We start from the raw sequence: 27374 nt of genomic DNA, 5'->3' as shown, positions 1-27374 counted from the left end.
CGTAGCAAGGAGGAGACAACATCCTCAGTCTTTAGGTGTCTGCAACCGTGGCAGCAGCAGTCGCATCCCGAATGATTAATGAGCAGGCAGGCTGGATGTGAGGAGCAGAGCACAAGCCCCGCTGCAGAGCTGGCTGGGGGGATCCCCCAGGGAGAGGCGGGCTGCTCCGATACGGCGGGGGACTGGGGGCGGCTTACAGAGAGCTGACTGCACAGAAGGCAGCAGCTCTTAATGGTGCTGATGTCTTAATCGTTGGTGGCTTCGGCAAGTACTTATCTCGCGCCCCCATACTGCTCCGGTGAACAAAGGACTTGAGAAACATAGCTTGACCCCTTGGCATTAGGTGGGTTTGGGGCTGGAAAAAGCAACTCTATTTAAAGAGGTGTCATAAGGGGAAGAGAAAAAGGAAAGAAGGGAATTCTCCAGCCCGGGTTAAAAATAAAATACAAATCCTATTTTAACCCCTTGCCAGATTCGTTCTGCTGGTTTAGGATCACTCCTGCAAAATGCAGGTGGTGTTTCGAGCAAAATGAGGGCATTTCTAGAAAGGCGCCCTGGTTTTCTGTAGCAGAACAACAGTATATATATGCCCGCCTAAGCTGCACAATAAACTGTTTGGCAGTGCTCGAGGCATAAAGTGGTTGTTCAGCTACATAGTCTATGCATCTGCTAGACCCCCGCTGCGTTGTGGAAAGGGAAGTTTGCACAGGACTTGGAGCCAGCCAGAAGGCCAAGAAAAGCAGCATGCAGCAGGGGCAACAGAACCAAAATGCTTATAATAAAAGTCATTCTGCCAAATAGGACTTCTGGTAAAATGCACACTCACCCATGAAGGCAATCCCCTCAGGTTGTCTGAAAATCCTTTTGGTTGAATAAACAGTATGAGGGAGAAAAAATTAGGCTGGGCGGGCTGTTTCTGGCCTAAATTTGAAAATCAAAGTCATTCATTCATGTAAACCTTCCATAGATTCTTGCAGTCCTGTTTCACCTCTGAGGTCCTGGGTTCCCGTGTAACAGGAGTCACTTCTCCCAGACGAAGGAAGCCTGCTGCAAACTGGGTGGTTAAGTGAATGCTCAGGTCTGAAGATGTTCAGCAGAGCGATCCCACTGAAGAGCTGAACGGAGGCGCTGACTCCCATCTGGAGGCTTGGAGAATAGGCACACCTATCATGGGAAAAGGATGAGGAAGAACACTACAGTTCGGATCGAGGAAAGGACACACCTATGCACTACACATTCCCTCTACAAGGAACATTATGTTATTTGAAAAGATTCAGACAACTTTTAAGGGAGGGCTGTTTGCTTTGTTTCTTTCCTCTTTTGCTTATTTCCTGTTTTAGATTTAAAGAATTGTTTCGTATTTCCTTAATGAGAGTGTATCAGAGCTGGATGCTTGTATATATTCTCCCTAAGTGAAGCTTCTGCTCCTTTGTTTGAAGATACAAGTGACAAACTCAGGCCTTTGGTAGGTAGGCAGCAACCTCCTCTCCTGTGGGCTTTAAGTGACTGATCATTTGCAGATCACGAGCAAGATAAGGGATCAGAGAGACACAACAGTGCTTCAGGGATCTTGGTATGCCTGGAGAGTGCTAAATTATACCCTGTGGAGACACCTCAGGTTTCTCAAACAGGTTACTGTTCCCGAAGAAGGAAGAGGGATGACAGTGCCTAGGTCCCTGGGTAATTGAAGACATGTCCAAAGGAATCTCATCAAAAAAGTAGCTCTGTAAAATGCATGTTTAGTGGGTCAGAAGAAAGGACCTTCCCCACTTCCCGGTTGGCCACCAAGAACATTCACATTGGCCACCAAGAGCTTTCAAACGTGTTACTCTCCTATAGGTTTGCTAGAAGTTACAAGGTAATGTTTTCCTCACCTTCTTTCATCACTTCACTGTCTTTCTCTTGCTTGCACTACTATACAGTAGTGGTGCAGACTAAAGCATGCACTTTAAACACTTAGTTGAAATGGAAATAAAACATTTTCTACAAGTTCAAGTCCCCAGCCACCCTGAAGGGAACATGGACAAGGTCTGGAAAATTGCAAGGAAAATCACTTCTGCCTCAGAAAAAAAGTAGTAGCAGAAAAGGTTAACAGTTTAGAAATGTTAGCAAGCATAAGAATGCAAAAATAGAAGAGGAACAGTCAGAAAAAGGCTCTCACAGCCCCTAGGATTTTACAGAACGTGGTTCTTCTTGAGTGGCTTCTGTGGTGGCATAAGGAATCCACTCCAAAATAAAGAACAGGCTCCCAGTTTGGATGTGTAACATTACCCTGCTCTAAATACAGAACATGTGGGCAGCAGAAAGATACCAAAGGACATGCAAAACTCTAGATAACCCTCAAGTAATCCACTTGGGATGGAGTAAGACTGTTACCAAGGGAGGGAAAATTGCCTCAGCTCTGTTTAACAGTTGCATAGATCTCTGCAGAGCAGAGGGCTGGCCTCCTAAAGTCACCATGATTCCTTACCAGCTGCCGTCCCAGCCCTTCTCGCTGAGCGGCACCCAGCAATAATTTTAGGACTCTCAGAAACAAAAGGGACTTGGCAATGTTACTGTGTTCCTCTGGCAAACAAAATGTGAGACAGGCTTGGGGCAAACTTCCATAGGGCTTTCCTGAGTACCCTGCAAGGATGCTTTGCAGAAGTCTTTAGTTCACCTTGGCTCCTTGGACCTGGGAAGACGTGTCCAGCATAGAGCAATTAAAAGAAGGTGCTGCCCTGCCGTCCCACGGTGTCTAGCAGCAAAGCACAGAAGGTAAATCCTTTACCTGGAGTACACATTTCCTACTCAGAGGAGGGACTGTGAATAGGAATTATTTCTGTTGCGGTGCAGGAATGAACTTAAGGGTAGGAGGCAGTACGCAAATGGAACTTCTGACCCCCATGCAAATTCATATCGTACAGCAGTAGGATGCACTGTAATCCCTACCATCAGACATATGTTAATGTAAACCCACTGAGTTCGGTGTGCTGCAAGGAGAGCATCTCTGCGGTACTTTCCTCCCAAATACGTTTGCGTAAGTCAGGATTCAGCATGTGAATGTCACAGCACGGGCACTGTCTCCTCCTATCTGAGGTTACTGCTGGGTTTCCTCAGCGTGGCAACCGCCTCAGCGAGATTTTGGTGGGGTTTTTGTCTGTCCCGTGTTTGCGTGGGAGGCAGTATAAGCTTTTCATGGAGGGAAAGGCTTTCTCCATTGGAAAGAAGGGAGCTAATTATGTCTCCTATAAAGAGATGTAATTGGTTTTCTTTTCTGTAGAGAGAGGATGACATGAACAGCATCCCTTGCCTTTTCATTCCAAAACTCTGTTGTGACCATATTGCTGAGTCTTGGAAAACTCCCCGATTCACAGGTTGTTTTTTTGCATGTTCCAAACATCTGGGAACATGGTTCAGCTGACTGATGAATGTGATCTCTGGCAGAAAATGCTGAAAAGTTGGGGAGGGAGGGGGGTAGATCTACCCCAGCTGTCCATTTCAAATACTGCTGGTTTCAAATTTAGCCTGCCATCTTCTTAGCAAATTGTTTGCGAGCACTTTTAAATCTGCACATGTAAGTGTTATCATAAGTATCTGGCAAGAGCAAGGGATTTTGAATCAGATTGTGAAAGGAGGATGCCTGTATACGCGCCAAAGCATCTCAAGATGTACAGGCCTAAGATGGTATGATTTAAGTGAACCCCCATTTTCAAATTCTCTTCTGGTTTTGGAATGCTTGCTCTGCCACTTTCAGGAATAGCTAGAGTAAGCATGTCCAGCCAAGTCCATTCTTTTCAGAGAATTAAGCTAATTTGTTTATCGTTAGAACTTTCCTGTTGCTTCCTCTATGTAATTTTTGAGTCATTAGCACTTTCTTTAGTGATGTATTATCGCCTGACATAACAAAGTGTTGCATCCTGTCTTTGCTCTTCATCAGAAGCCAAATAGCTTTGAACCCTGTATTAGATGTGTTGCACAGGGCAGATACAAAGGAATGGGAAGAGACTCAAGATGAGTGCATTCTGAAGATGCATGACCCGCAACAACACCTTCAGAAATAATGAAAATACCACCTTCCTCAAGTTTAAACTGCCTTCGTTTCTTTCCTCTTTCTGGTCTCCATGCAATGATGCTGTGTTGGTGGGTGCATCTGCACTGCAGTATACCACTTGTCATAAACATATAGATTGCTTCAGAGTGACGCAGGTAATTCAAGGGAGGGGTTTTCTGTACTGCAGAAGTGATTGTGACGATGTGGAAAAGGTGATCTGCCTTTTCTTGAGAATGGAGGGCTATGGTTTAGTATGGTGAAGCTGAAGAATTCACCATTAGGACTCAGAAAGGCTCAGAAACAGTGCAGGATCTGGGAAGTAATGTTCAAGGTGTAGATTCATAAATAGCAAGGCAGACCTCATATTACAAGACCCATCTCTAGGGGCTTAGAACTAAAACGTGGAATTTGCCATTCATTGCTGGCTGATTCTGGTCTCATTTAGTAGTAAGAATCCCATGAACTTTGAGATAAAAGAGATAGGCCAATGCCAAGTACTTCTGAAAGTCTGACCAGACTGAATAATGTATTGGAAAATATAATGAAGATGTGGAAAACAATTGTATTCCACTCCAGAGAATATGCTGGACCCTTCTTGAAGGATGTGGCCAGAGATGTCTGAGCCCTCCTTTCTCAAGGAGGTTTGGACAATGTGGAGAAGAAATGACTTGGTGTATCCTCATTGCGTGTTCGGAGATGTTTGAGAGCCTGTCTTTACAATGTTGTTTGTAAACCTCCCTTGCCAAGAGGTTTCTTGATCCTGATATTGATGTTGATAGGCTGCAAGATGTCATCAGCACCTCCAGCAATAAGGGACCGGTGTGTGATGGGAAGGATATGAGAAGAGCAGAGATAACATAGCTGAGAAACAAAATGTTCCTTCGTTGCTGTCTTTGATCTCTTAACTCCCAGCTGTGAGAGATCCTGGATGCTGATGGCAACAATCGACTAATTTTCTGCTGCTTCTCTTGCTTGTACAAAACAGAGGAAGACGTTGTCTTCGCTGAGGGGAGTACAAGTCTTGCTGTAATGTCTTCTGTTGCAGGCTGAACCTGAGGAGAGACAGGGAGTGAGCACAGGCAGCCCCAAGACTGAGGCAAAATACGCAATTTTATGTCTTCCTCTTCTCTCTCTTTCTACCTCTTGCTTTGTACTACAATTCCTGCCTTATTAACCATCCTTTTGCAGATTAAAACCCAAAGGAAAGCTCCCAGCCAGTGTTGCTATCTTTGCTGCATCCGTGATGCCGAAGGAAGAAGTGGCAGGCACCACGGGCAAAGCTGTTGCATCAGGGCTAGCATCATCTTGAAAGCTCGTGTTGTTTCTCAGCACTGATGTGTGATAGTTGGAGGGAGGGGACAGTTTTACAATAGTCATTTAAGTGTCCACCAATAGTTTACTCCTGACCTGGGACTGAGGCTGAGTCCATAAAGCTAATTTTGCTGTGTGAGTCACCAAAGAGCTGAGAGTAACAGGCTTTGAGCCCGTCTGCTGTTGGCTAGATCCAAACAGGTAGCCCAGAGATGAAGACAGTGAGAGGTCACTGCTGCTTTCCCATGCTGTTCAGTCCTGTCTTGCAAGATATGGAAAGACGCGCTTGTGGTTGAGGTGGGTCTGCATTAAAAAGTTACAATCCCACATATAGATGAGTGGGCAGGGCTGTCTGGAACTGACGTGCTGGTTCACGTCATTATAGAGATACGCCAGTTATGGTCATGTCGTTATAGAGAGACACTGGACATGTGCGTTCCTCAGACACAGTCTCTGCTCAGACTGCTTCTTTTACGGACCAAGCAGACTAATTTCAACATCATGGATAAGGATAAGTAGCTCTTGGGATCAGTGTCCCTAAGATGAGATGGACGTAGAAGTGCTAATGTAGAGCTGGTGCACGTCAGGTGGGAGCTGCTGTTCATGCTGCCGTGCGATAGAAACTTCCAATCTTCTGTGGTAGAAGAGCTGGGCTGAAGGGTTGCTCGGCCTCCGAGTACACAGCCGCTGGCTCCACGGTTTGGCAGAAAGTCAGCTGCTGATTCCTCTGCCTGCAGCTGCCAGGCCTCCCCTCAAGGCTCCCTCCTTATTGCAAAGCAAAGTGCAAACATGAGCTTTGTGAGTCTGTGTTGCCCTTGGCCTTTTCACGGTTCCCGGCTAAGGTCCCTGCTGCTGTTTGTCTGGGACCGTGTCCCTCTGGGAGGTGCAGTTGTGCTTCAACAGCATATTTAGAAAATGGAAACAAAGGGGAGAGCTGTGGGTTGCTTCAGTCTCTGCTTCCATCACTGCCAGCTGTGAGGGACTATCGGGATGGAGGATCCCTTCTAGATATCAACCATTTGTATCTCGCTGGGTTTATTAACTCGGCTAAAGCGAGATCCTAATATACAAGTACATATGAATATCCATCTAAAGGTCAAGGGGCACCCAAAAGCGAAGAACAGGAGAATATAGTAGAATAACAAAAATAACATTATCTGTTTTCCACTCTTTGAAACGATTGGTGTCCTTAGGCTTGTTGTGGAGCGGGGCAAGGCAGGGATGGAGTCTGGGCTTCTGCCTCCAGTCTCCGCAAAGCTCCAGCTATTCTGCCTGCTCCTGGAGCATTTGTTACCTGCCTTATTTCTTAGGGAACCAGAGATGGCCATTAAGGAAAGATGTAGAGAAGGAAACAGCAGCAATCCTATTGATTGCTTCTGAAAGAGTATTATGGAGAAAGTATAAAGGAGGTTTGTGTAAGACAATGCCAGAGAGCTAAACGGGGCCAGTGTGACTGATGGAGAAAAAGAGGAGGAGGGGGAAAGAGGCTAGCCGAGACACATAGGAAATGGAGAGTTTATCCTTTGAAGCTTTTCCAAAACTGTGCTTTTAAATTTCTCTTCCTACTGATGGTGGACTCCCTTAAGGATCCAGTCCATGGTACTGTCAGCATCACTTCACTGTCTCAGGCCCTTTCCTGGATGCTCTTGGGAACCCCTCTGCCTTATCGTATCTTCAACCAGTGCTCTCAGAAGCTCTACACTACATTTTTGGCAGAACGTTACGCTGTACTGTGCTGTACCACCTCCTTTGTGCTTGCCCATATTCCCTTAGTGGGATTCAGCATCTCCTGCATCTTCCACCCACTCTTTGGCGCAGACATTCCCATGTTGTGTTTGGTACTGCCTGTATGAAATATATGATGTCCCAAGTAATACAAGGAGCTCTGCACTTGTATTATTTGAGCTCTCCGTACCCCTCAGTTTTGCAGCTTGTTTCTCCTCTGTGTGTAGTGACTGTTTTTCCGTAGCTGAGCATAGCACGCACAAGGCATTAAATGTTCTTGAGTATACCTTCTGCCTCCAGCAGAAGGAACTTCTACTGGGGGAAAATGAGTTACGAATTGCGTTCCTTTCCTGCGCTCCTGCACAGGGTCTGTTGGCTTCCGACTCTTGTGTTCTTTAACCTGTACATCCCTGAAATGAGTCAGGTGTAAGTTCGTTGGTCCTTCAGGGGGAAAAAGCTGCAGGTGAGTACTGCCTACAGCATGGCTTGTGGGGGCTAGACTTAAATTTCTAAGTTTGGGGTGAGCATTGTGGGTCTGACGCGGCAGGGAGGGCTGCTCACACGGGCGGGACTGGGCTTGCTGCTTTGGAGCAGTGTATATCGGCGTTCACCCAGGCTTGGCCATGGCTGCTGATCTGGGGTGGTGGGTTTCTCATAAACACTGGGCTGGCTACACATGAGTTAGTTTTTTTCCCCCCTCGCAAAAAAAACCCCAGCTGTGCAAACATTCTGCTTCGGGTCAAAGCATAGCACAGCGCGCATCAACATTAAAAACCGGGATAAGGAGGGAAAAAGAAAAGCAAGTCAAAGATCAGGTTATTTCTCCTGCAGAGTGGCTATTGGTTTGTCTCCTGTGTCCTGCGCTACTCGGCGATGGCAGCCAGGATGTGGCACTCACCAAAGGTGACGGGAGGCACAGGGAGGCTATTTGCCTTCCGGTGTAAGGGGCCAATTCTGCTGACTGCTGGCAGAGACTTGCATGTCAGTCACCCGTTAGCTGTGTACCACCGGGCAGCAGATAATCTCAAGTGCTGAATGAATAAATCCACTCCTTGTCAGCTCCCATCAGTGTCTCCTGCATGAAGCCCTGATGCTTCTTAAAGAAGCATACGCTGCAGATAAGTCTAAGTGCCATATTTACTCAGTAGCCTATGGCAGAGTGCTGAGGAACACTGCAGGTGTTAACTACCGAGTTAAACCATGCAGTTCCTGGGTAGGATTTTCCATAGTCAGATAACCTGTAGGATCCAAACCCTGTCACTTCAAGACCTTGGAATCAATGGGCCAGGCCAGGCCAGGAGTCCTGTCCTGTTGTGGAGGTGCGTTGGCAGCAGCAGAAAGGATTTCCGAGAAAATTCTCACAGTATCCGTGCGGCTGACTCAATAGCCTCAGACTTCATGCCAAATTTTGGAATTCAGTGAAGCTTTAGAGTTGTGGTTTTGAAGGGACGATGGAAAACTACTTGTTTTGATACAGACGAGTAGAAACTGACATTCTGTTATAATAGTGGTTTGTGGAAAATGAATTTCCCTACTAAAGTGTCGTGGTGTAGAAGTTTGCACATGCAAATTTTAACATCAAATATGCATCTCACTTGCTTCTCATACATACCTATTTTCATTTTCATTTTCATTTGTGGGAAAATAGCTTTGAGAAGAACGCATGCAAACAAAAATTGGGGTGGAATGAGCCCATAATAGAGCTTTCAATAAAATGAGGAATTGCTCAGCTTTCCAGTAATTTTGTCTGTTTGTTGTAAGTATTTTGTACAGCGTTGTCTAGCTGCCTGATTCTGTGGAGACCTAAGTCTAGTTTCCCCCCTCATTTATCCACTTTTTATAGAATCTTCTTGTAATTACTAGTACTTAGCAGAAAACCTGAATTCATGTTAAAGCATTTAATTAGTCAAAATTGTGTAATTGGAGATTTCTTCCAGATACCACTTAATGATCATTAGAAGGTCTGATTCAAAGCCCACTTAAGTCAATTGATGTCTTTTGTTGACTTCAATACATTTTGAATCTGGCTCAGTATATTCAGAAATGTGAAACTAATGGCTACAATAGCAGCAGGAAATACTCTCCGTAGATGGACAACTTCTGTGGGTCTCCGTTTGCTTCCATAATGGCCTGCTGAAGTAGTTTTGGATAAATGTAATGAAAGGCGACGTTAAGTGAAAAATCAACTGGATTCAGAGATGCAGAGGAAGATATTTTAATGTCTAATGATTTAAAACCTGATTTTTTTCCCATTTTATTCATGATCCCATTGAAATTAAGGATGCAACTGATATAACGTGGAATTGCTTAGATGTGGTAATGGCTTAAGTTTGTTTGGAAGAATGATATCCCACAGCAGTGACCCTCCAAGACCTACTGGGCCTACAGTTACTTGTTGTACAAAGCCATTTCTCCTTTAATGCTGTTCTCTTCTGATTTCAAGAGTAGCCTATTTATTCTGTGATTATGGGAAAGAGTGAACAGGTGATGTAGATTGGTCTTCACCAAAGCCAGTCATTTTTTACCATTTTTAACTTTCAATCCCACATCACATGGAAGAAAAAGTACCAAATTATTAAAATCCCAGGGTCTGTTCCTGGGATATTTCTGTTATGGCAGGAATGCAGACTTTCCAAAGAACTTGAGATTAGTTTCATCCTATCCAATACCTTTGGTTTTGCCACTTCAAGTCAGTGAAGTATCACAGTGATTTACTTTCTGTGCTCTCATCATGGGCAGTCATCTTAAGTTGGGCATGGATGAAGGAATATATTAGAGGGGTCGTAGAGGCATCAGGTTTTACTTGCTTAGTGCTTTTATAAAAATGACTCATAGAAATGCAAATTACTGCGTGGCAGACCAGACGCTGGGGAAAGTAGGTACTTTGGTACAAGGTTTCCAGCCTGAGCATCCAAATCTCTGCATCCTTTGAAGTTCATCCTGAGTCTAAATAATTCTGAACTCAGAGAAGGTTTGTGTCCAGGTTGAGTTTCTAGTAACTGAGGGACAGCCATGAGTTCTGAAAAGTATTTCATTAATTACTTCAAAGCAAAGCAGAGTCAACATTAGAGGGCTTGATTTTCACATGAAAACCTGCCACCCCCACCCCCCCTCCAATATTTTGCTCTGAGAAGGAAACACAGCACAACACATTTGCAGCCTGCCAGGGCTTTATTGCCTCTCGCTGCTTCTGCAGCTCCAGACTTCCTTCTCAGGCCTGTGTTTTGGGCAATATGGGAGCCACTAATGTCGACGGAGAAAGAGAGAGCTTTGCGGTGTGCTGCCGGTGAGCTTCAAAGCGGCTGAGCAGAAATGTCATCTGCTGTCCCCCAGCTTTTTGGGCGTAGGTGTTCTTTGAGAAACACCTCTATTACTGATTGTTGCATAGTGCTTGCACAGATTTGGTTGATAAAATACAGCCTGGTAATACAAGACAGCTGCCCACTTCGTTTTTCAAGTTCTCACAGCACCACATGGGTGATGGGTGACCCAATTGTTATTGAGCAAATGAATACAAGAGAAAAGGAAACTTTCTTCGTCACTGAGACGAACCTTCAGGCTCTCTCGACCTGCCCTCCTTGCCTTCCAGGTGAACGAACACCCCCTGTGTCTGTGAGTCGGAAGGCAAGAGAGCAGAGCACTTGTCGCCAGTGGAGACTGTGCCGACGAGATGGGCTTAAACCAGAGACATGTGATTTCCTCTGGGGGAGAAGGAGGGTGAAGTAGAGATGGAGGAGAGGGAACCAGAGTTTTGCATTATTCCTCTAAAGGTCGCGTTGCCCCTGTCTTGCTCTTTGTCATGAGCTGAATCGCTGGAGCATCCTGTCAAATCAGCCTCCTGCATAGATTTTTAAAACCTCTAATTGGCACCTGCAAGGTTACGAGTTCGCAATGTGTCTCCATTTGCCCTGCACAGCCTTTCACAGCTTTTTCCCCAGCTCCAAGGCGCTGGAGTGCTGCGCAGTCACTAACCTTCTGTGGTATGAGGCAACTCAGGCTGTAGTTGGGACCCTGTGACGTGACCTGGTGTTTGTGTGACAGAGAAAGCTTCACTTTTTTCCTTTCTCTTTTAACTATTACGCAAACATTTCTCCATGTTTCCTGTTTGTCACAGACTCTGAGCCTCCCTAGCCAGGCTATTCTGAGCTTGGCCTGCTTTCTGGTAATTGCATCTGCATTAAAGCAAACACCCCTGCAGGGTTTCTCCATTCCCCTGTCCTTGCCAGCTCTGAGCTGGACAGCACTCCGTGGCTTTGCAAGCACAGGGATGCGCAAAAAAGGCATGCCAAGGGCTGGCAAAGCTCTGGGGAAGAAGGGGAAGCTGCGTGCTATTTCAGGCCTCTCTTACTGTGCCAGTGAGTTCAGATACCTCTGCTTTGCTAATGGCACGGTGGCTGCTAGGTCATCCTGAGCCATGCATCGGTAAAATCACCGTTGAGATCTCCAGTCTGTGTCCAACCCATATCAATTACTGGCTTCTCTGTGGGGATATAAAAAATTAATAGCATCCGGAGAGTCGCCCATTAGGAACGACCACAGTAGGACTTTTGAGAAGGTGGTCCATTGCACGTTTTTGTGAACTGTTGTTTTTCTTTGGAAGGGAAAAGGGGCAGGGAACTGCTGTAAGATTTTTGAGGATGATCTTTATCAGATTGCTGTTTAGAGAGCTGGGAATCTCTAGTTCTTGAAGTAATACAGCCATTAGAGTCTTGCTTCTCTACACGGGGCCAGGGCCTGGACTGTGAGAATTACAGTAATGACACTTTTCCTTCATAAAGCCCCTTTTCACTGAAGGATTATGCAAAGTCTTACTGAGATGAGTAGATGAGGTTTGTCCTTGGTTTGCAGCTAGAAGAGGTAGCAGACTGTGGAAAGCTGCCTGCGCTGGAGTGCTGCAGCACACCGCTGAACTGAATACATTGTAGTGAAATGCTGCCAGGCACATCAAGCCGGATGCTTTCTGCATACCTGGGGTTGAAATCAAGACCTCGGAAACTATTTCCTCTCCGGATTAAGTTCCCAGGAAATTAAAAATATGCACAGAACCTTCCATGCTCAGACTTAAAATGATGAAAGTAAAGTAACTCAGGTTATTTCTTTTTAATTGGTTCCTAGCACAAATCTTTAGGTAGTAAGTAGATACTTGCTTTCTGGTCTGATTTTCTCTTCTCGAACATAGGCCATGCAGTGCTGTAACTGCACTCCCTCCTCCAACCACCGCCTCTTCTCATGCTTTAGGACATGAGCCAAGCAGGACCCTGACGGGATGCTGCTGTCCATCACTCACTTGGTCTGAACGTACATTGCCACCGCCCCCACCAAGAGGTTTTCCAGAATTGAATCTCCAGTGCAGTTAGAGAGCCCGTCCGCAGGGAATTTCATCTGTCACAGGCAGGCTATCGCTCAGGAGGGAGAACGGGGCTGGTTGGTCCCTGCCGTAGCTAGTGCTATCGTCACATTCCCCATGAAATACCTGGTCACCCCCATCCAAAGGGAACTTTGCTGGAGTTCCAGTTTCTGAGCAGTTGTGGTACCTGGTGCTGATGGTGAAGCCCAGTACTATTGGAAGAGTGTTATGGGAGTGGGTGCTGCTTCTGGGTGGTTTTTTGGGAATGGGTGCTGCTTCTGGGGTTTTTTTCCTCATTTGTGAAGCAAATCCAACTTTATCAATCATACGGCTGAACAAGCCCTTTGCAAATATCAGTGCCTATCTTGTAAGAGAAAAGAGTAACAGGTCTTTTTGAAGAGGAGACAAAAATGGAATAAACTAGCTCTCCCCCTGTTTTGTTGGTGGAATAGCTGTACAGCTGAAATCTACCCAACTTGCGTTTCCTATTTGTGTAAGCGGCTTTCATCTAAGTGCTGGTCATGAGTAAGTTACGCCTACAAAGCTGTCACCATCAAGTACTGTGTATCACTGAATTCATAGCAGTTCTGGCAGCGCTGAACTGCGTACGTACATGTTTACATGCATGCGCACGTACACACTTAATTCCATTAGAGCTTCCTGATACACTTTTCTCTTCCTCGCTTCTCTGAAGGAGCTATTTCCAGACATCTCAAGTGAGGAAGCAGATCTCTCAGATGACTTTTGACTCTGCGGAGAGGAATAAGTGTCTTTGAAAGACTAAGATTGACACATGTACAAACACCCTTTCCTCCATCCTGATATGCGAGGAAGGCCAAGGGTGATGTGGTGCGAGAGTTGCTTTTGCTGTTTTTGTGTGGCGATGTAGAGGAAGAGAGAACCGGGGTGATAACCAACATGCTGGGAAATCCTCCTCTTCTGCACAGTGCTGGAAAACTACCACTTTCTAATTTCCTGCCGAGTGTCTTACTGGCATTCAGGGAAAGTTGTCTGTGTTTAGGCTTAGCAGAGGATGATATCTCAGGAAATTAAATGACATCAAGAACTAAAGGTATACTGGGGCAAGTTCCTAATGACTTGTCTGATACCTGCAGGGGAGATGTTCAGGGATGGTTTTGTAGTTTGTTCATGTTTTGTTTGTTAGCATAGCAGCTCCAGGACGATCAGTTATTTGAAGGACTGGAAAAAAACTGACCTCGTTGTCCTTGTTTGCTTCTTTAGGTCTTTTTCCTGCCTTTGTGGATTCCTGGAAATTTGTCATGCCCGACCGTGCAATGCTTAGACTGCGTCTTGTTGCAGAGTTTATTTCAGTAATCTACAGTCTCCACAGTGCTACATTAATTCCCTTCAAGTTAGCCTAGGTCAAATCAGAGCAGTTACAATGTGGCTTTGAGCAGCACAGAGCAATTTTGCTAGCAGCTGAGGAATTGCACTGACTCCATCTCTAATGAATACCCTTAGTAAATTCAAGTTAAAATCACCACGGCAGTCATGCTAGGAATTTTGGGTGAGAACAGGGCTTGAGCTAATTACAGGGACTTAGTCACAACTTGTTAACTCCGTGCTGAAGACACGCTTTTAGAAGTAGCCATGCTCGGACAGATTGGGAATTGAGAGAAAGTACAGTCTTACGCTTAAGGCTCTGAACACTGTGTCTCCAATAATCGGGTTTAATATCTTGTTGTGCCATGTATTTCTTATGTCACTTCTTATATTTCTTTCCCTTTCTGTGCCTCAGTTCTGCAGCTATAAAATCACATTGCTGTCTGTCTTCTGCTGTTTGTCTCCCCTGCATACACTGCGAGTTCTTCAGGATGGGGATTTTCTGATATTGAGTATGGAATACGTAGGGCAGCATGGCCACACCTGTGCCTGTGGCAGGTCAGGAAAGCCCTAAGTGACATCTTAGAGTTTCTGTACTTTGAGAATATGTCATTGGCTTTGGGTTGGGAGGCAGGAACAGCCTTGAATGCTCATATAACTCCTACAGCTAATTCCCTTTGGTAGATCTGGGACTTTTCTTTCAACCTCAAAATGTTGCTGGTTTTCTGTTCTGCAGGGCAGGGAGTGCTGAGGCTGAATAAATTGATTTTTTCTTAAATTATATGAATGCTAAATATGGTACATTGTTATAAGTTGCTGTATGCTCTGCATATAAAGAGGAGTGGAAAATGGATAAATGGGAAGCAAATATGTGACAATATCTAATGTATTCTAAGACCAAGCTTCTAATCTTCTCTATTTCTTTTTGTTTCTTCCAGGTGGAGCGGGAAATAGCCATCCTGAAGTTGATAGAACATCCCCACGTTTTAAAGCTGCATGATGTTTACGAAAATAAAAAATATTTGTAGGTATAACTGGCTTTTGCCAGAGAAAGGGGAAGGGAAGGAGGAAGGAAGGGAGGGAGATGAGGGGTTTGGAACTTGGTAACATTTCTGAAAGAATGGAGCAGGGTGTGTTTTCACCCTCAGCTGGTGTCCGTGTGATATCTGGTATGTGGATGAGGAAGGAACACTCCGTATTTCCTTGGCGTTTCTCATTTTCTTCTCTGTACTTTACTTATAAGCTGTTTCTTTTCCTATTTAAAATGGAGGAGAGGACAAACCAATGTTTTTTATCAAACAGCAAGAGGGGAGGAAAGTTTGTACTTGTGTGATCTGGAACCATGTTGAATCAAAACTGTAACAGACTGTTACCTCCCTTGCCTAATAGTTTTCATTGAAACCCTCGACTCTCACTAACAATATTTTAAATTTGCTCCATCAATAACAATTTTTGGTTTTAAGGGCTGCTGAAATCTCCTGATGGTTCCGCAGTAACAGTTAAGTAGCAAAGCCTTTTTTTTTTTCAGATCATTGCCAGTGCCAGACAGGGATGTTGTCCACAGACAGAGTCATTTTAGCTTGACAGGGCACTAGGTGTGTTGAATCTGTTGTCAAACAAACAGGCCACATTAATCTTGGCACAACAGGGAAAAAAATCAATGTTCTCCAAATGGAAAAGGGCAACCCAGTAGGGAACTCAGTGTTATTTTCAGCTTTTTAACAGGTTATTGCAAGTAGAAGAGAGTGGTTAAAAAAAATTAAACTATTTTTAAAAACCACCATCCATTGGTGACCTCTTCTTAATGTCACAGCACAAGAAGGGAATGACTGTTTACCCAAAGAAAGTAATGGAGGTATGAATGGAGGTAACAGTCCCTCATGGACTATTCAGCCACTCTTGTTACTGGAGCAATGAATTCCTGTTCCGAGAAGTGAGGCCTCTGTGCCTAAGGGTTAGCTTAGTAGAGCGGGCAGTAATTTCTTTTGGATTCCCCATCCTCCTTTGGGGCAGAGCCTGCCATCCGCGGTGAAATGCGGTTGCCAGAGTGAGCTCCTGCAGGCACTGGGTAGAGGCTGGCTCCTATGTTCTCTGAGCTGCATGCCGAGTGCTCTGTCCTCAGTGCCGTAAATGGTCACGGCTCCATTAAGCCCAGCGTGCCCCAGCTGAGGACAGAGGCCCAGATATGACACAGCCTGCTCTGCCTGCAGGAGAAGGGTTGCGAAGGGAAATGGGGTTTTACAACCAATAAGTTCTCCTTAAATCCTGAAAAGAGAGTACATTCCTCTGTATTCCTGTTTAAAGGGAGGTAGGATGAGGCCCCAGGCTTTCTTTTGGTTAAGAGAGAGGGAATATTCTTCTTTGTGATCCTTTTTTATTTGTATGTTGTGTAATCTTATGTATACACACACATAAACACACCCACACTTGCATAAACACAGCATACAGCTGATATTCCCAGGTAGGTGTCGTATTCTTGAGCGGTGGAAGCAAAGAATGAATAGATGAAGAAGAAAGGCCATGATCATCACTTGGAGTGAGGGGATGGGTTATAGAGGTGCTGAAGCTTTCTCCTTGCTCTGAATGCCTGTGAAGCCAGCAGCTGAGCTGAGGTCTCCTTCTTTACCCCAAAAGACTTGGGGGCTGTTTTGCTCCATGTGAAAAATATCTAGTGCTCAGAGCAGTGGGGTTGGTTTTACACCAAGATTTCCAAAAAATGACTGCATTCCTTGGCAGGAAAATGTCTTCCTGCTGAAAATCACCTTGAAAAGGGAGGCACCCCATATCTTTAAGCTGTATCTGGATATCCTGGCTTCTAAAAAATGTTGGGCTCCAAAGCATGCTTTGCCAGTGACCGTTTAGCCTTTGACAATCACTGTCTTCTTCGTGCTGTAGCTCCTCTGCCTGTAAGATTGAGCTGTCCGCCATCTCCCCGCAAAGGCACTGCATCCCTCTGCTGAAAGGCACTGACTCTGTGAAAGAGCCAATGACTGTTAATTGCGTTTCATTTTTTATTAGTCACTATTTTAAAGAAACGGCACAATGCGGAGCTTCTGCCAAGCCTCCGTGTTCGAAATTAGAAACAGCCCTGGCCTTGGATATATCTAAGAGGTGGAAGAGAGTGCCTGTGGAGGGGCGAAGTGTTACAGGTGTGTGGGGGCTGAGAAGTGTGTATGCATGTACTTTCCCAAATCCTAAGGCACAGTGACCTCTAGTTCTCACCAGCATCAAAAAAGGGATTGCTTTCTGGCTGTGGCAGCACCTTTCCATCATGCATGCCGTCTCAGCAGTAACGGCAGTGGCATGGTTTCAGAGGAGCTCGTGAATTATGGGGGATATTTCAGATGCCGGAGACTAATCACGATGCAGCGCTGGGGAGTATTTCCTCGATAAATGTTAATTTCACAAATCATGTTTGACTTTTGGTTTATGATTTAATTTGTGACAAGGGGCCTTGGTTGAGTAGATTCCTAATGCGACCATGAATCAAATCCTTTTTCCACAGTTTATTTAACGTTGAAAATGGGTTCTAAAAAATAATAATAAAAATCTGTTAGCGTACGTGTGTTAGCCTAGCAGTCATTTTCTGTTTGTTTTGGTGGTTTTTTACCAAGGTGGTTGGAGAGATGGAGGTGGCTATGAGCTCTAAGACTTCCAGCTCTTTATCCAGCATTTTGAGGTGTCTTACTTAGTAAGACTCTGGACTACAGTTCTAGGTGCATAGGGAAATGCACAGCTGCACTGTGGCTCTCTGTATGTGTGCTGGAATACCACCTCAGATACACATTATGTTGGCTACAGTAGCAATATTACTGACAGTTGACTTATTTCCTTTTTGTTGTATGATCACACTGACAGCCTTCCAGCAAGAAGTCCACAGTAATAGGTGATTTAGAAATAGCTAGAGACAATCTGTGCCTCCCTCTCTCCCATCGTGTAATGATAATAAACAAAACAGCCAGGAAGGGCTCCCATTTTAAAGATCAAGAATGAGTTAAAGTAGCCGGTATGGGGTAAGCCCAGAGTTAAGAACTTACATTGCTGGTTCATAATGGGGAATGATCAATGAGCTACCAAAATTTGTGTGTGCACCAGTCATTTTGACTAACCAAGTTCAGACAGTCAGGAATTTTAGGGAAATGTAAATGAACTAAGGGAACGAACATGGTGATAACAAAGCTGATAACAAAGTTTTGGTGTGTTCTGTAATGCATATCGGAGGGGAAACACTCCTTTGATCATGTGGTTTCTGCCCTGCAAATGAAATGCGTGAACCTGGGTGATGGTCCTCTTTTCTCTGTGCTGTTGTATAGAAAAGGTCTTTCCTGAATCGTCCCTGGATAGAGTTTGTGTAGCAAGCGGAGAGGAAGAGGGAGTTCATACGCTGTTAGCAGCACTAGCACTGTGACTGAGCAGGAGGTTCTCATTAGCAGACTTGTTGAGGACTGAGTAAGAGGGAACATGCAAAGCCCAGTCCTTTGTGACTGAAGTGGTTGCCTTGGATGTTTTCTAGAAAGCAATCCTATGCTTTATTCTTAAATCTCTGATATGTACATTTACCACATGTTATGCAGTAAATTCAGCTTTCCTTTTGATCTTAGAAAAGCGATTGTCCCACTGTTGGAGAAGCTGTTAGAATGGCAACCGGAATGCCATCATACAGTCCACAGGAGACGGCCCTTCCCTTTCCAAAGGGGATAAAGCTCACTGATACAGTTTTGCTGCAGAACTCCCAACGGGGAGTTCATTATCCCTTTGATCTCATTTGATTAGCTATGTAGTTCAAATTATCGGAGTTTGGTGGGGAGTGGAAAAGAGATAGAATAAAGACATCCTAGGACCACTCCATGCCCTTTTCTTTCAGATGTTTATACTAGTATTTCTCAATTCCCTGGCCATCAATGTCTGTCTATATATATCTGTAAATTTCTATTTATAGGTGCATACAGGTATTTGTATATAGATGTATAAACTTATATCAATTAATTTTCAAATCTTCACGCTTAAGATTTCAAATTTTCAAATTTTGTGGGAGCATTTATGTTAAATCCCTATGTTGTCCAACTTGATCAGCATTTTAAACAAGTATCTGTTTTGAGAGAAGGAGTGAACATCAGAATATTGCTCTCTGAAATGCACCATGCATTCATCAGCTCTTTTTCCAAGCACAACAAGTCCCTTTCCCATCATTCACAGTACAGTGCTATCACTGGGCAAGCGCCCAAGCCTCATTGCAACGTACACAACACACCACCTCCTGATTTCAGAGGTGAGGGTGCTTCCCAGTGAGCCAGGTAACAAAATTAAAATGTCCTCCTACCCGTGCACAGCTCCCGTTTCTGGCTTATACAAGATCAGCTGACAGCAGGAGTCGAAGGCTTACAACTCTGGTGGTGTCTGCAGAGGCATTCATGCTGCCAGTCCTCTCCTGCAGGTTCCTGTAATTCTCTTTATTTTTGTTGAAAACTAATTGTGAGGTGCCAGAGGATGCAAGAAAGACAAAAAAGGGTTCTGCATGTTCTTCTGTTATTGGTAGCCCGGGACTTTGACATTCGATCCATCTGCGGGGAAGCCTGTCTAAAGGCAGAAGGAGGGTTCAGAAAGTTGGAGCGGCTCCAAGGGCTCTGCGCTGAAAATTAATTTTGTGGTAGTTATGATTCTTGGTAGTCTGGTTGGGGGTTGTCAGATGCTGTGGATACAGGAAAAGAAAATAAAACAGGATTGGAAGACAAAACGATGTTCCACCTGAGCCTTGATTAGAATTAAGAGAAATGTTCATAACCAGCTACTTTGACCCCTTTTCTTCTCCTGTTGACTTGGTTTAGCACTGCCATGAATTACAAGCGCCTGTAGCCAAAGGAAAGCCAGTCAGCTGTGGGAGCGGAGCCTGTGCACGTGAGGTCTTGAGTCAAGGGTGGGCCTGGAGACGGGGAGCTGGCTGGGGGCCAGGGGACGGGGAGGGGGTGCTGGGCCGAGGACAGGCGTCACCGCTTGCAGGAGGGATGCCAGCCTGGCACAAAGCAGGGCTTACACAGAGGTGGTGGTGGTGATTAATACTACACCTTGTGCAACACGGTCTTGGTAAGCTCTACCCAAAAGCCTGACTGTGTCTTCTGCTTGCTGCCTGACGTACGCTTGCATACCATGCAGGCCGTGATGCTGGGCTTGGGAGAAGACCGGCCCGTAGTGGAGCAATTCTGTGGCGTGAGCAAAGGGCAAGGGGAGATGTAGCTCCAGAGCCACAGTATATTTACATGCCTCATTTCTCTTCCAGGCTTCAGTAGGCAACGTTCTGTGTGTCTGGGCCTTAGATGTTAAAGGAAAGGCCACTTAGTTCTGAAGAATAAAACCCAAAAGTATATGGTCACTAGCAGAATTGCAGCAGTGAGCTGATGGGTGTTGTCTCAGCTCTGCCGGTCGTGTGCTGAGGATCCCTCTGGCTGGATCCATTCCATATCGCGTGCCCAAATAGGATGGCTGCTGCAGTGCCTTGGCATGCATGACTACACACCATAAAGGCATTGCTCAAAACACCTTTCATCCCCAATAAATCAAAGGTACAGAGCGCAACAGCGTAATCTCCTACTACCTCTCTTTTCCCCAAAAGCCCCAACCTGTTCATGTCCAAACGTAATGAGCAATCAAATACAATCTCCATTCAAACAAGCAGACTAGAGTTAAAATTGTCTTTTGGAAGAAAAAATCTAACGCATGCACATTTTCTTTCAGGCAAAAATATTGGGGGAAAAAAAAAATAAGAGTTCCTGGCCTGGTGCCAAATGAGGGTTTAAAAATTCATGCCCGCCATAAGAATTTATATAACTTCTGAATAATTTACAGGCTGCGCCAATAACAAGGGGCTTAATATCTGATAGAGATTATTTAATCAATAGAAAACAGTGCAGTGAAAAAGCCGTCAAAGAACTACAGCATGTCAGTCTGGGCTGGGCAGCTTTTCACCTCTTCCCTGCTACACGTATGTCTGTTCATATGTATGGATGGAAGGACATTTTGCAAGTAGGGTGGTAGCGTGGAAGAGGAATTGCCAGGACTTTTTTCTTCTAGAGGCTTTTCCTCGGCAGTCTGCCGTTCCAGACAGATCTCTTGCTGATTCACCAGGGCTTTGAAATGTGCTGAGTTTTCTAGCTCTTAGCTGAATTGGTCACAAGGAGTAGCTGGTTTCTCGTGAATAATCTGCCGGGGATTGTGGGTTACTGTGAGATGGTTCAGAGTTCATCACGATTGGTGGCAGTGCCTAGCACATGCTGTTTGTGGTGCAGCCATTTCCATTTGTGGTTGATTCCGTGGCCAAACTTCAAGAGGTTTTACAGATGTGGCGCTAATAAACATAGGGACAGAAAAGAACTAAAGACCTATCTGTCTTTATAGAGAAGATTCCTACCTGACTTGTGTCCCTGGCCTCAGTAATTGCTTAGACATCTCCATCAACTCTGAAGTGTCTTGATCCATGCCATATTCCCCAGTTTTAGGATTATGCTCATGATTTTCATATAATAATCAACTATCAAGTGATAAAATGGAGTAGTTGAGCTTCTCAGCAGGTGTGGTCATTTCATGAAATGTCTTACCCATGGGCATCACAAAACAGTAAACTCTTGAGCATAGAGGAAGCAAGCAGGAACCTTCCCGATTTTTCTTGTCTTTGCATGTATCTCGTTCTATGTAACTGCATCTGGGTTTTGCATCTTGCTGGAGTGCACGCCTGAAGTTGCGCGTCTTAAAACTAGCCTGTGCCACATGAATATCCAGTCTAACTTCTGGCATAGTAAAAGTCCTAGACCATCTCCCAGTGATGTGTGATGGTACCCAGTGGTACATTCAGGCTTATGTAGAAGACCAACCTGCTTGTTTAGGTTTAAGCGAGGTTGTGTGTCGTATGTGTAAACATTGTACCATTTAATAAAAAATGGATTATTAACTGGTTCCCTAACAGACAGCAAATCACATGCCCTGATGAACAAACCTTCTGTTGCCTGACCAAAGCAAGAAGCTGTGTGAATTGACTACCATTCCTAGAGCACCACAGAGTATTTCTTGTTACTCTTATTTTTTTGCCATTATAATACCTACCTGAAATACTTTGTGTTTCAGTATAAGCATTCATCTAAAGATCTCCATCCACTTAATGCATTTATAATAATAAATACATTTGTATTGCCCCAGAGGACCCAATTTATGTAGCTGTGAATGTCTCGTAAATTGTCTTCATCTACAAGGCTGAGAAAACAGGAGCTGCGTATCCACACTGGGATGTATAGTGATGGGCCGCTGCGGGCAATCCCATCTGGCAAGAATTCTAGTATTTCACACCATTCTTGCTAATGGCTTAAAGACAGCTTTTCGTTCTTTACAGATCATTACTGGTGTGTTTGTTTGGGGTTTTTTTGTTGTTTTGCCATAAATATCTGGTAATGCACTGTCCTGGTGTTCTCTGTGCCAGTTAGTCTTTCTTTAACAGCATTTTTCCAGGCATTGCTCGGAGCCAGCCTGTTTCTTCCGTTACAGTCCTGCTTTGGAGGTAGCATGTAGCTGCCTTGCCTCAGGGAGAGCTCTGTGAGTTATTCCTCAAAGCTCCCTAGGGCTTGGGCAAAGGCACCCTTTAATAAGTTGTAGCGTAGTCCACCAGATGGGAAGGAGAAATCATCACCAAAAGTGTCTTTGTTGCTGTTTTAAGTGACGTCTTCATAGTGTTGTAGCGCAAAGGCAATCTGGTCATTGAGAAGACTTTGCTATGCTGGCACTGGACAAGAATGGGACAAAACCAGAGCCTATGCCCTAGTCAGCTTACAATCCAAAACACAAAGCAACTGTTGCAAACCCTGTGATGGGGAAGTCCAAGCTGTTGTCAAGCATCACAGCAAAGAGCACTCTTCAGGAAGGAGCTGAAGTGAAATGATGATGTAGCTCTGTCATTAACAATGATGCTCTTCCAAGCGTAGGGGGGGTGTTGTGAGAGCAGAAAATCATTTGCCTGGATATTTGACAAGGGGATGGTGGAACCTGGTTTTGGAGGCTGGTCAGGGACAGAAGTCAACCTCAAAGGCCAAGGAAGAGATCCTGGATTGGTTACAGAAGGGGCTACAAGGTATCTAGAAGTGAAGGCAGCTAGTTCATGTTAGATACAGTATAAAAAAAGGAGGCAGTGGAGGCATGGAAGGAGTGGTCGAAGCAGAAAGCTAAGAAAATGATATTGCAGTGATGATCTGCTATCTCTTTTGAAATGCCAGCAGTGGGGTAAGAATGTATTTATCGAAGTGAAAGAGATGATGAGGAACTAATTTAGATACAAGATATCTCGCTAAAATTAGACATGAAATTTTAGCTATGTGGGTGGATAGGAAAACCATTATCTTAGAGGTATTGTAAAGAAAGCATCTAAAAGATACCAGTACAACCAAGTTGTAGGGACCTGAAGAAAGCCTGAGTCAAAGGTAACACCCGCACTACACAAGCCTGATTTGTAGTCAAACAAGGAGTGTTGTCCCTAGGGGTAGAGAAAGGGAGAAGTGGAATGGGGTGGTGAGGCTAAGAGTTCTGGTTTAGCCTTGTTGTGTTTGTGATAGGACAACCAAAAGATGTTAGACGTGAAAACCAACCTCTCAGTTTATTCAGAAGAAGAAAACTGTACTGATTTTTTTATCAGTGTCTACATTTTGCAAATTTTTTTGTGTATTTTGGGGCAAAAGTCACGTTTTGTTTTTTTTAACTTCTGGTAGTGACATCATAAATCCTCCCAGCCCTGTCAGGCAGTTAGCATGGTTGGACACAACCAAAAAATACGGTGATGATAGGCAAAATTGGTGTCGCTTGTTGGATATTTATTGATAGTTCCCACGGGAAAAATGGACTGTCCTCGGTGTTTACAGGAGTCCTACTGACATGCAGGATTTGGAAAAGACTAAAATGACTTGAAGGATGCAGGGATGATGTGAAACTGGTGGGCTGTCACAACTTGTGATTCCCAGAATACAGTCCAGTTGGGGCAATGAGGAGGAGAGGCACAGTGCTGCTTTGTTAAATTCCCAGTCTAAGCTACCGATCAAGCCACAGTCAACCACAGAGGGCTCTGGAGTCTGTGCTGGTTCCTGGTATAGCCAGAATCTGCGGGGCACAAAGGCAGTTTAAGACCACATTTCTCCCTATTCATCTTGGCTGCTCCATCCCTTTCACATGCAGAAATCATCCCTCCTTTATTTAGTTTTCGTTATTACTTCTTTATTGGTTTGGTTCCTGAAAGAGTAAATAAAATGACCCAAAGAGAGAGAAAGAAAGAAAGAAAGAAAGAAAGAAAGAAAGAAAGAAAGAAAGAAAGAAAAGGGCCTAGGATTATTCTAAGCTTGCTTTTATAAGCTGCATGCACGGCTCTGATATGATATGTAGTGGGTCATCTGAGGTTAGGAACTTACTAGCTTTTATTGGGGAGATAGTGATGATGGGATGCAGATGGAAGAATGGCAAAGGGAATAGCTAGAATGCTGCTGCACGCAATCTCTCTGCTCCTCTCCAATAGACGAAATTATTCTTGTATTAAGCATTTGGCCTCTTTGTCTTTAAAGACCAAAATCTTGTCTCCTTCAAGTCTGAAACTTAACCAGAGATCTTTTGTTTCGTGTCTTAGCTTGTAGCAGGGACATGAGATATCATGCAAGACGTGGACCTCGGTGTCTTTATGAAAGCAAGCTGTGGCCTGTGAAAATTTTTGCAACCTCTTAAAGAATATAGCTAGTGAGGAAAACAAGTAATCGAGAATTTATTTTTAATACCACATGCACTTGGCTTCATATTGAGTTGCAGAAGCCTGGTGTTTTCTTGCTTTTCCAGTGTCCTAGCAAGCAGAGAGGAAATTGGTGGGGACAGCATGGAGTAGAAGGCACAAGGAACCACCAGTGCTAATCCTGGCTCTGAGCCTGGGTGACTGAAACCCTGGGCAAGTCACTTTGCTTCGCAGCTCCCTATCAGTAAAGAAGAGGAGGTTCATACTGGTAATGCTTCTCTCATGTGAAATGCCAGGATTAGAAGAGCTGCTGTGTGTCCAGAGCATCCAAGATGTGAGAGCTAAGTGCTGTGACAGAGTCTTTTGTCCTAATATAGCACCTCTCTGTATTATCACAGCAGGTAGTGTGCGTGCTGCCAGCCAGAGGCTGAGTCTTTTCTTTCCTTGAACCTCCTTGCAATGGCTATTACAGAGCAGGGTTTCCTACGTTTTTACATGGAAGTGGGAAGACTGATGCTGTCAATCTTACGTAGACAGGATTTTTAAAAAAAGCTTTATTCACCAGTAAGTTACTTTTCATCTCCAAATGTAATAGGAGACTAGTCCTGGTTATTGTTCTGGGATTTTTAGAATTCGCTTGCTTGCTTAGAATAAATGGTAGTACTGTAGTGAGATGAGAACTTGTCATATCTGGAAAAGATAAAAGGGAAGGGGAAACTCGGGAAAATACTTCTTAGTGTTTTTCTCCCCTACAGGCTATGTGTTATTTAATTTCTCCTAGATCCTCCAAGAGTTGGCATTGGCGTACTTCCAGTCCTATAGCACTTTGCTAAAGCAAAGGATCTTAGATGCTGATGTGGACTCAGGAGATCTGGATTCTCTTCTGTGCCACAGATTCAGGAAAGATGTAGTGTCTGTATGCCTTATTTTCCAGCCTCTGGGACAATGCTCTTTCTTTCCTTTGCTTTTTCTGTTTGGCTTTTCAGAGTGGTGTTCTTTTATGGAGTCACTCGGACACACTCACACATACACAGATAGATGGATAGGTACAGATATACGGCATTTAGTGGGGATTGTGTAAGCTGTACAGTGATAGTTAGGACCGGTTGGAAATGTTTAAACCCCTCTTGTTGGCCTGTTTGGAAATAACATGTGTACTACTACTGTGCCACGTAATGCGCCAGCAAAACATTGGCTTGCACAGAGATGGAGGCAGGTGCTGAATTACGCCCTTGTTTAATCAAAAATCTCCTAGTTGGGGGCTATCCTAAAAAAAACCGCATCGTACTGGAGGGAATAGGGTTGGCAGGTGACCAGCTGCAAATCCGAACTCAGTAATCCTAGCTGCAACATCACCACGTAGTACTTGTGGAATGATCCCTGCAGCATTTATTTCTTGCACTTGACCAGTGGGGAATGTGTTTGTCGTCCTTCTCACTCCTGTCACGTTGGGGGCTTTGTCAGATCAGAATACATCGTTGCTCTGCTTCTCTGTGTCCCTTGACTTGTCATAGGCACAAATCTTTTTCAAATGCTCTCCCCTGTTCATTTCCATTATTATATCTGGTGCTTCTAGGTGGCAAGCAAAAATGAATAACCTTGTAAATGCTCCCTGTCTTTCAATTTGTTTTATTTTTCATACAACGTGTCAGTGCATTTTTGTTGAGTGTTTTTAATAAGATGAAGTTGATGAAAATAAATTGCTTTGCAGTTCCTGCTGTGGGTGACAGAAATGCTGGGTCTGTAATTTTCCAAAACTGTACATTTGAAACCAGTGAGGAGGGTGTTCTGTGTGCTTGTAACTGCAATCATCTTCGTAAAATACCTCCCAGGAAAAGAAAGCAGCTAGCAATTTGAATTTGGGGGGCAAGATGCACTGCTGTATCCAGCTTCTGCTGGGCACAGCGAGAGAGGGAGCTGTCAAGGAGAATTTTAGGATTGATTCTGTGCCAGGCTTGGGTCTGCCATATGGGCTAGTTAGCCAGATCTGTCTCTAGTATGAGAGGGGGAATGAATTATATAGCAAACCCTCTTACCGGAGTCTTTTAGCCAAGGCTTGGAAAGTGAGGGTTGGGACATGAAAACGTGGACACCCCTGTGCCCATGGCTGCTGCGTATCAGCTTTCTTTTGAGCAGTTCAATGTCTCGCTCAAAAAATGTAATGCAGATAAACGGTGATCTCCGTATTACCCAGCTGTACTCAGTAGACAGTCTGCTAACTACTCATCTCTTCTTGGAGAGAAGATAACTCACATATTCCAAATGTGACTTTCAAGTCAAGGTTTTTCTCTTTTTTACTCATTTTATTGAAAAAAAAGGTCAATATTACCATATTTCTTGTCACTGTTTCTATTTTGATAAAAATTGCAGAAAATACCATTTTAATTCCCTAAAGTTTAGAATGTCATTTTGTTTTCTGCTTTTTCGTGCTTTTGTACTACTTCCTTAGCTGGCATCTCTTCCTGTGTTCTCTGCTGCATTTCTGTAAGGCAGCGAAATGCTTTCTCCTTGCGCTGGCTGGGAGCTGACGCATTGACATCGCACAGGAGCTGATGATGGACCACGAGCTCAGGTCCCACTTTTGCAACTTCAAGGCTAATGCCATTATCATTAAGCCAATTTTACTTTCCTCAGAAGAGCTTTTACTCCTTCTACTGTTCCATCTTCTTGGAAACATTGAAAACAGGAATAATTAAGCCCCCAAATTTATAATCTTCTCCTCTTTCCATTTGAAATTTAGAAATTTCCTCCGAGATTACGCTGCTTGAGGTACAGAAAAGACAGTATCCTGGATTAGTTATTTTCATTGTCCACTCAAATTTGAAGAGTTGGATTAATACTGGCAATAAAACTAGCTTGCTGTAAAGCAGAGCATTGCG

At 44.3% G+C, this 27374-nt stretch overlaps 1 protein-coding gene across 1 annotated transcript in view; it reads left to right on the top strand.

Annotated features, from left to right (window-relative positions):
- BRSK2 (BR serine/threonine kinase 2) overlaps positions 1 to 27374 on the top strand; it is a 318409-nt gene that overhangs the window by 193960 nt on the left and 97075 nt on the right. The window contains exon 3 of the mRNA XM_059825816.1: positions 14699 to 14784. Coding sequence (XP_059681799.1) covers positions 14699 to 14784 — 86 coding nt within the window. The remainder of the gene's footprint in view (positions 1 to 14698; positions 14785 to 27374) is intronic.

The sequence above is a fragment of the Gavia stellata genome, chromosome 17 (genome assembly GCF_030936135.1).
Source record: "Gavia stellata isolate bGavSte3 chromosome 17, bGavSte3.hap2, whole genome shotgun sequence".
Classification (NCBI taxonomy): Eukaryota; Metazoa; Chordata; class Aves; order Gaviiformes; family Gaviidae; genus Gavia; species Gavia stellata.
The sequence above is the reverse complement of the archived record's forward strand: the minus strand, read 5'-3'. Positions and strand labels throughout refer to the sequence as shown.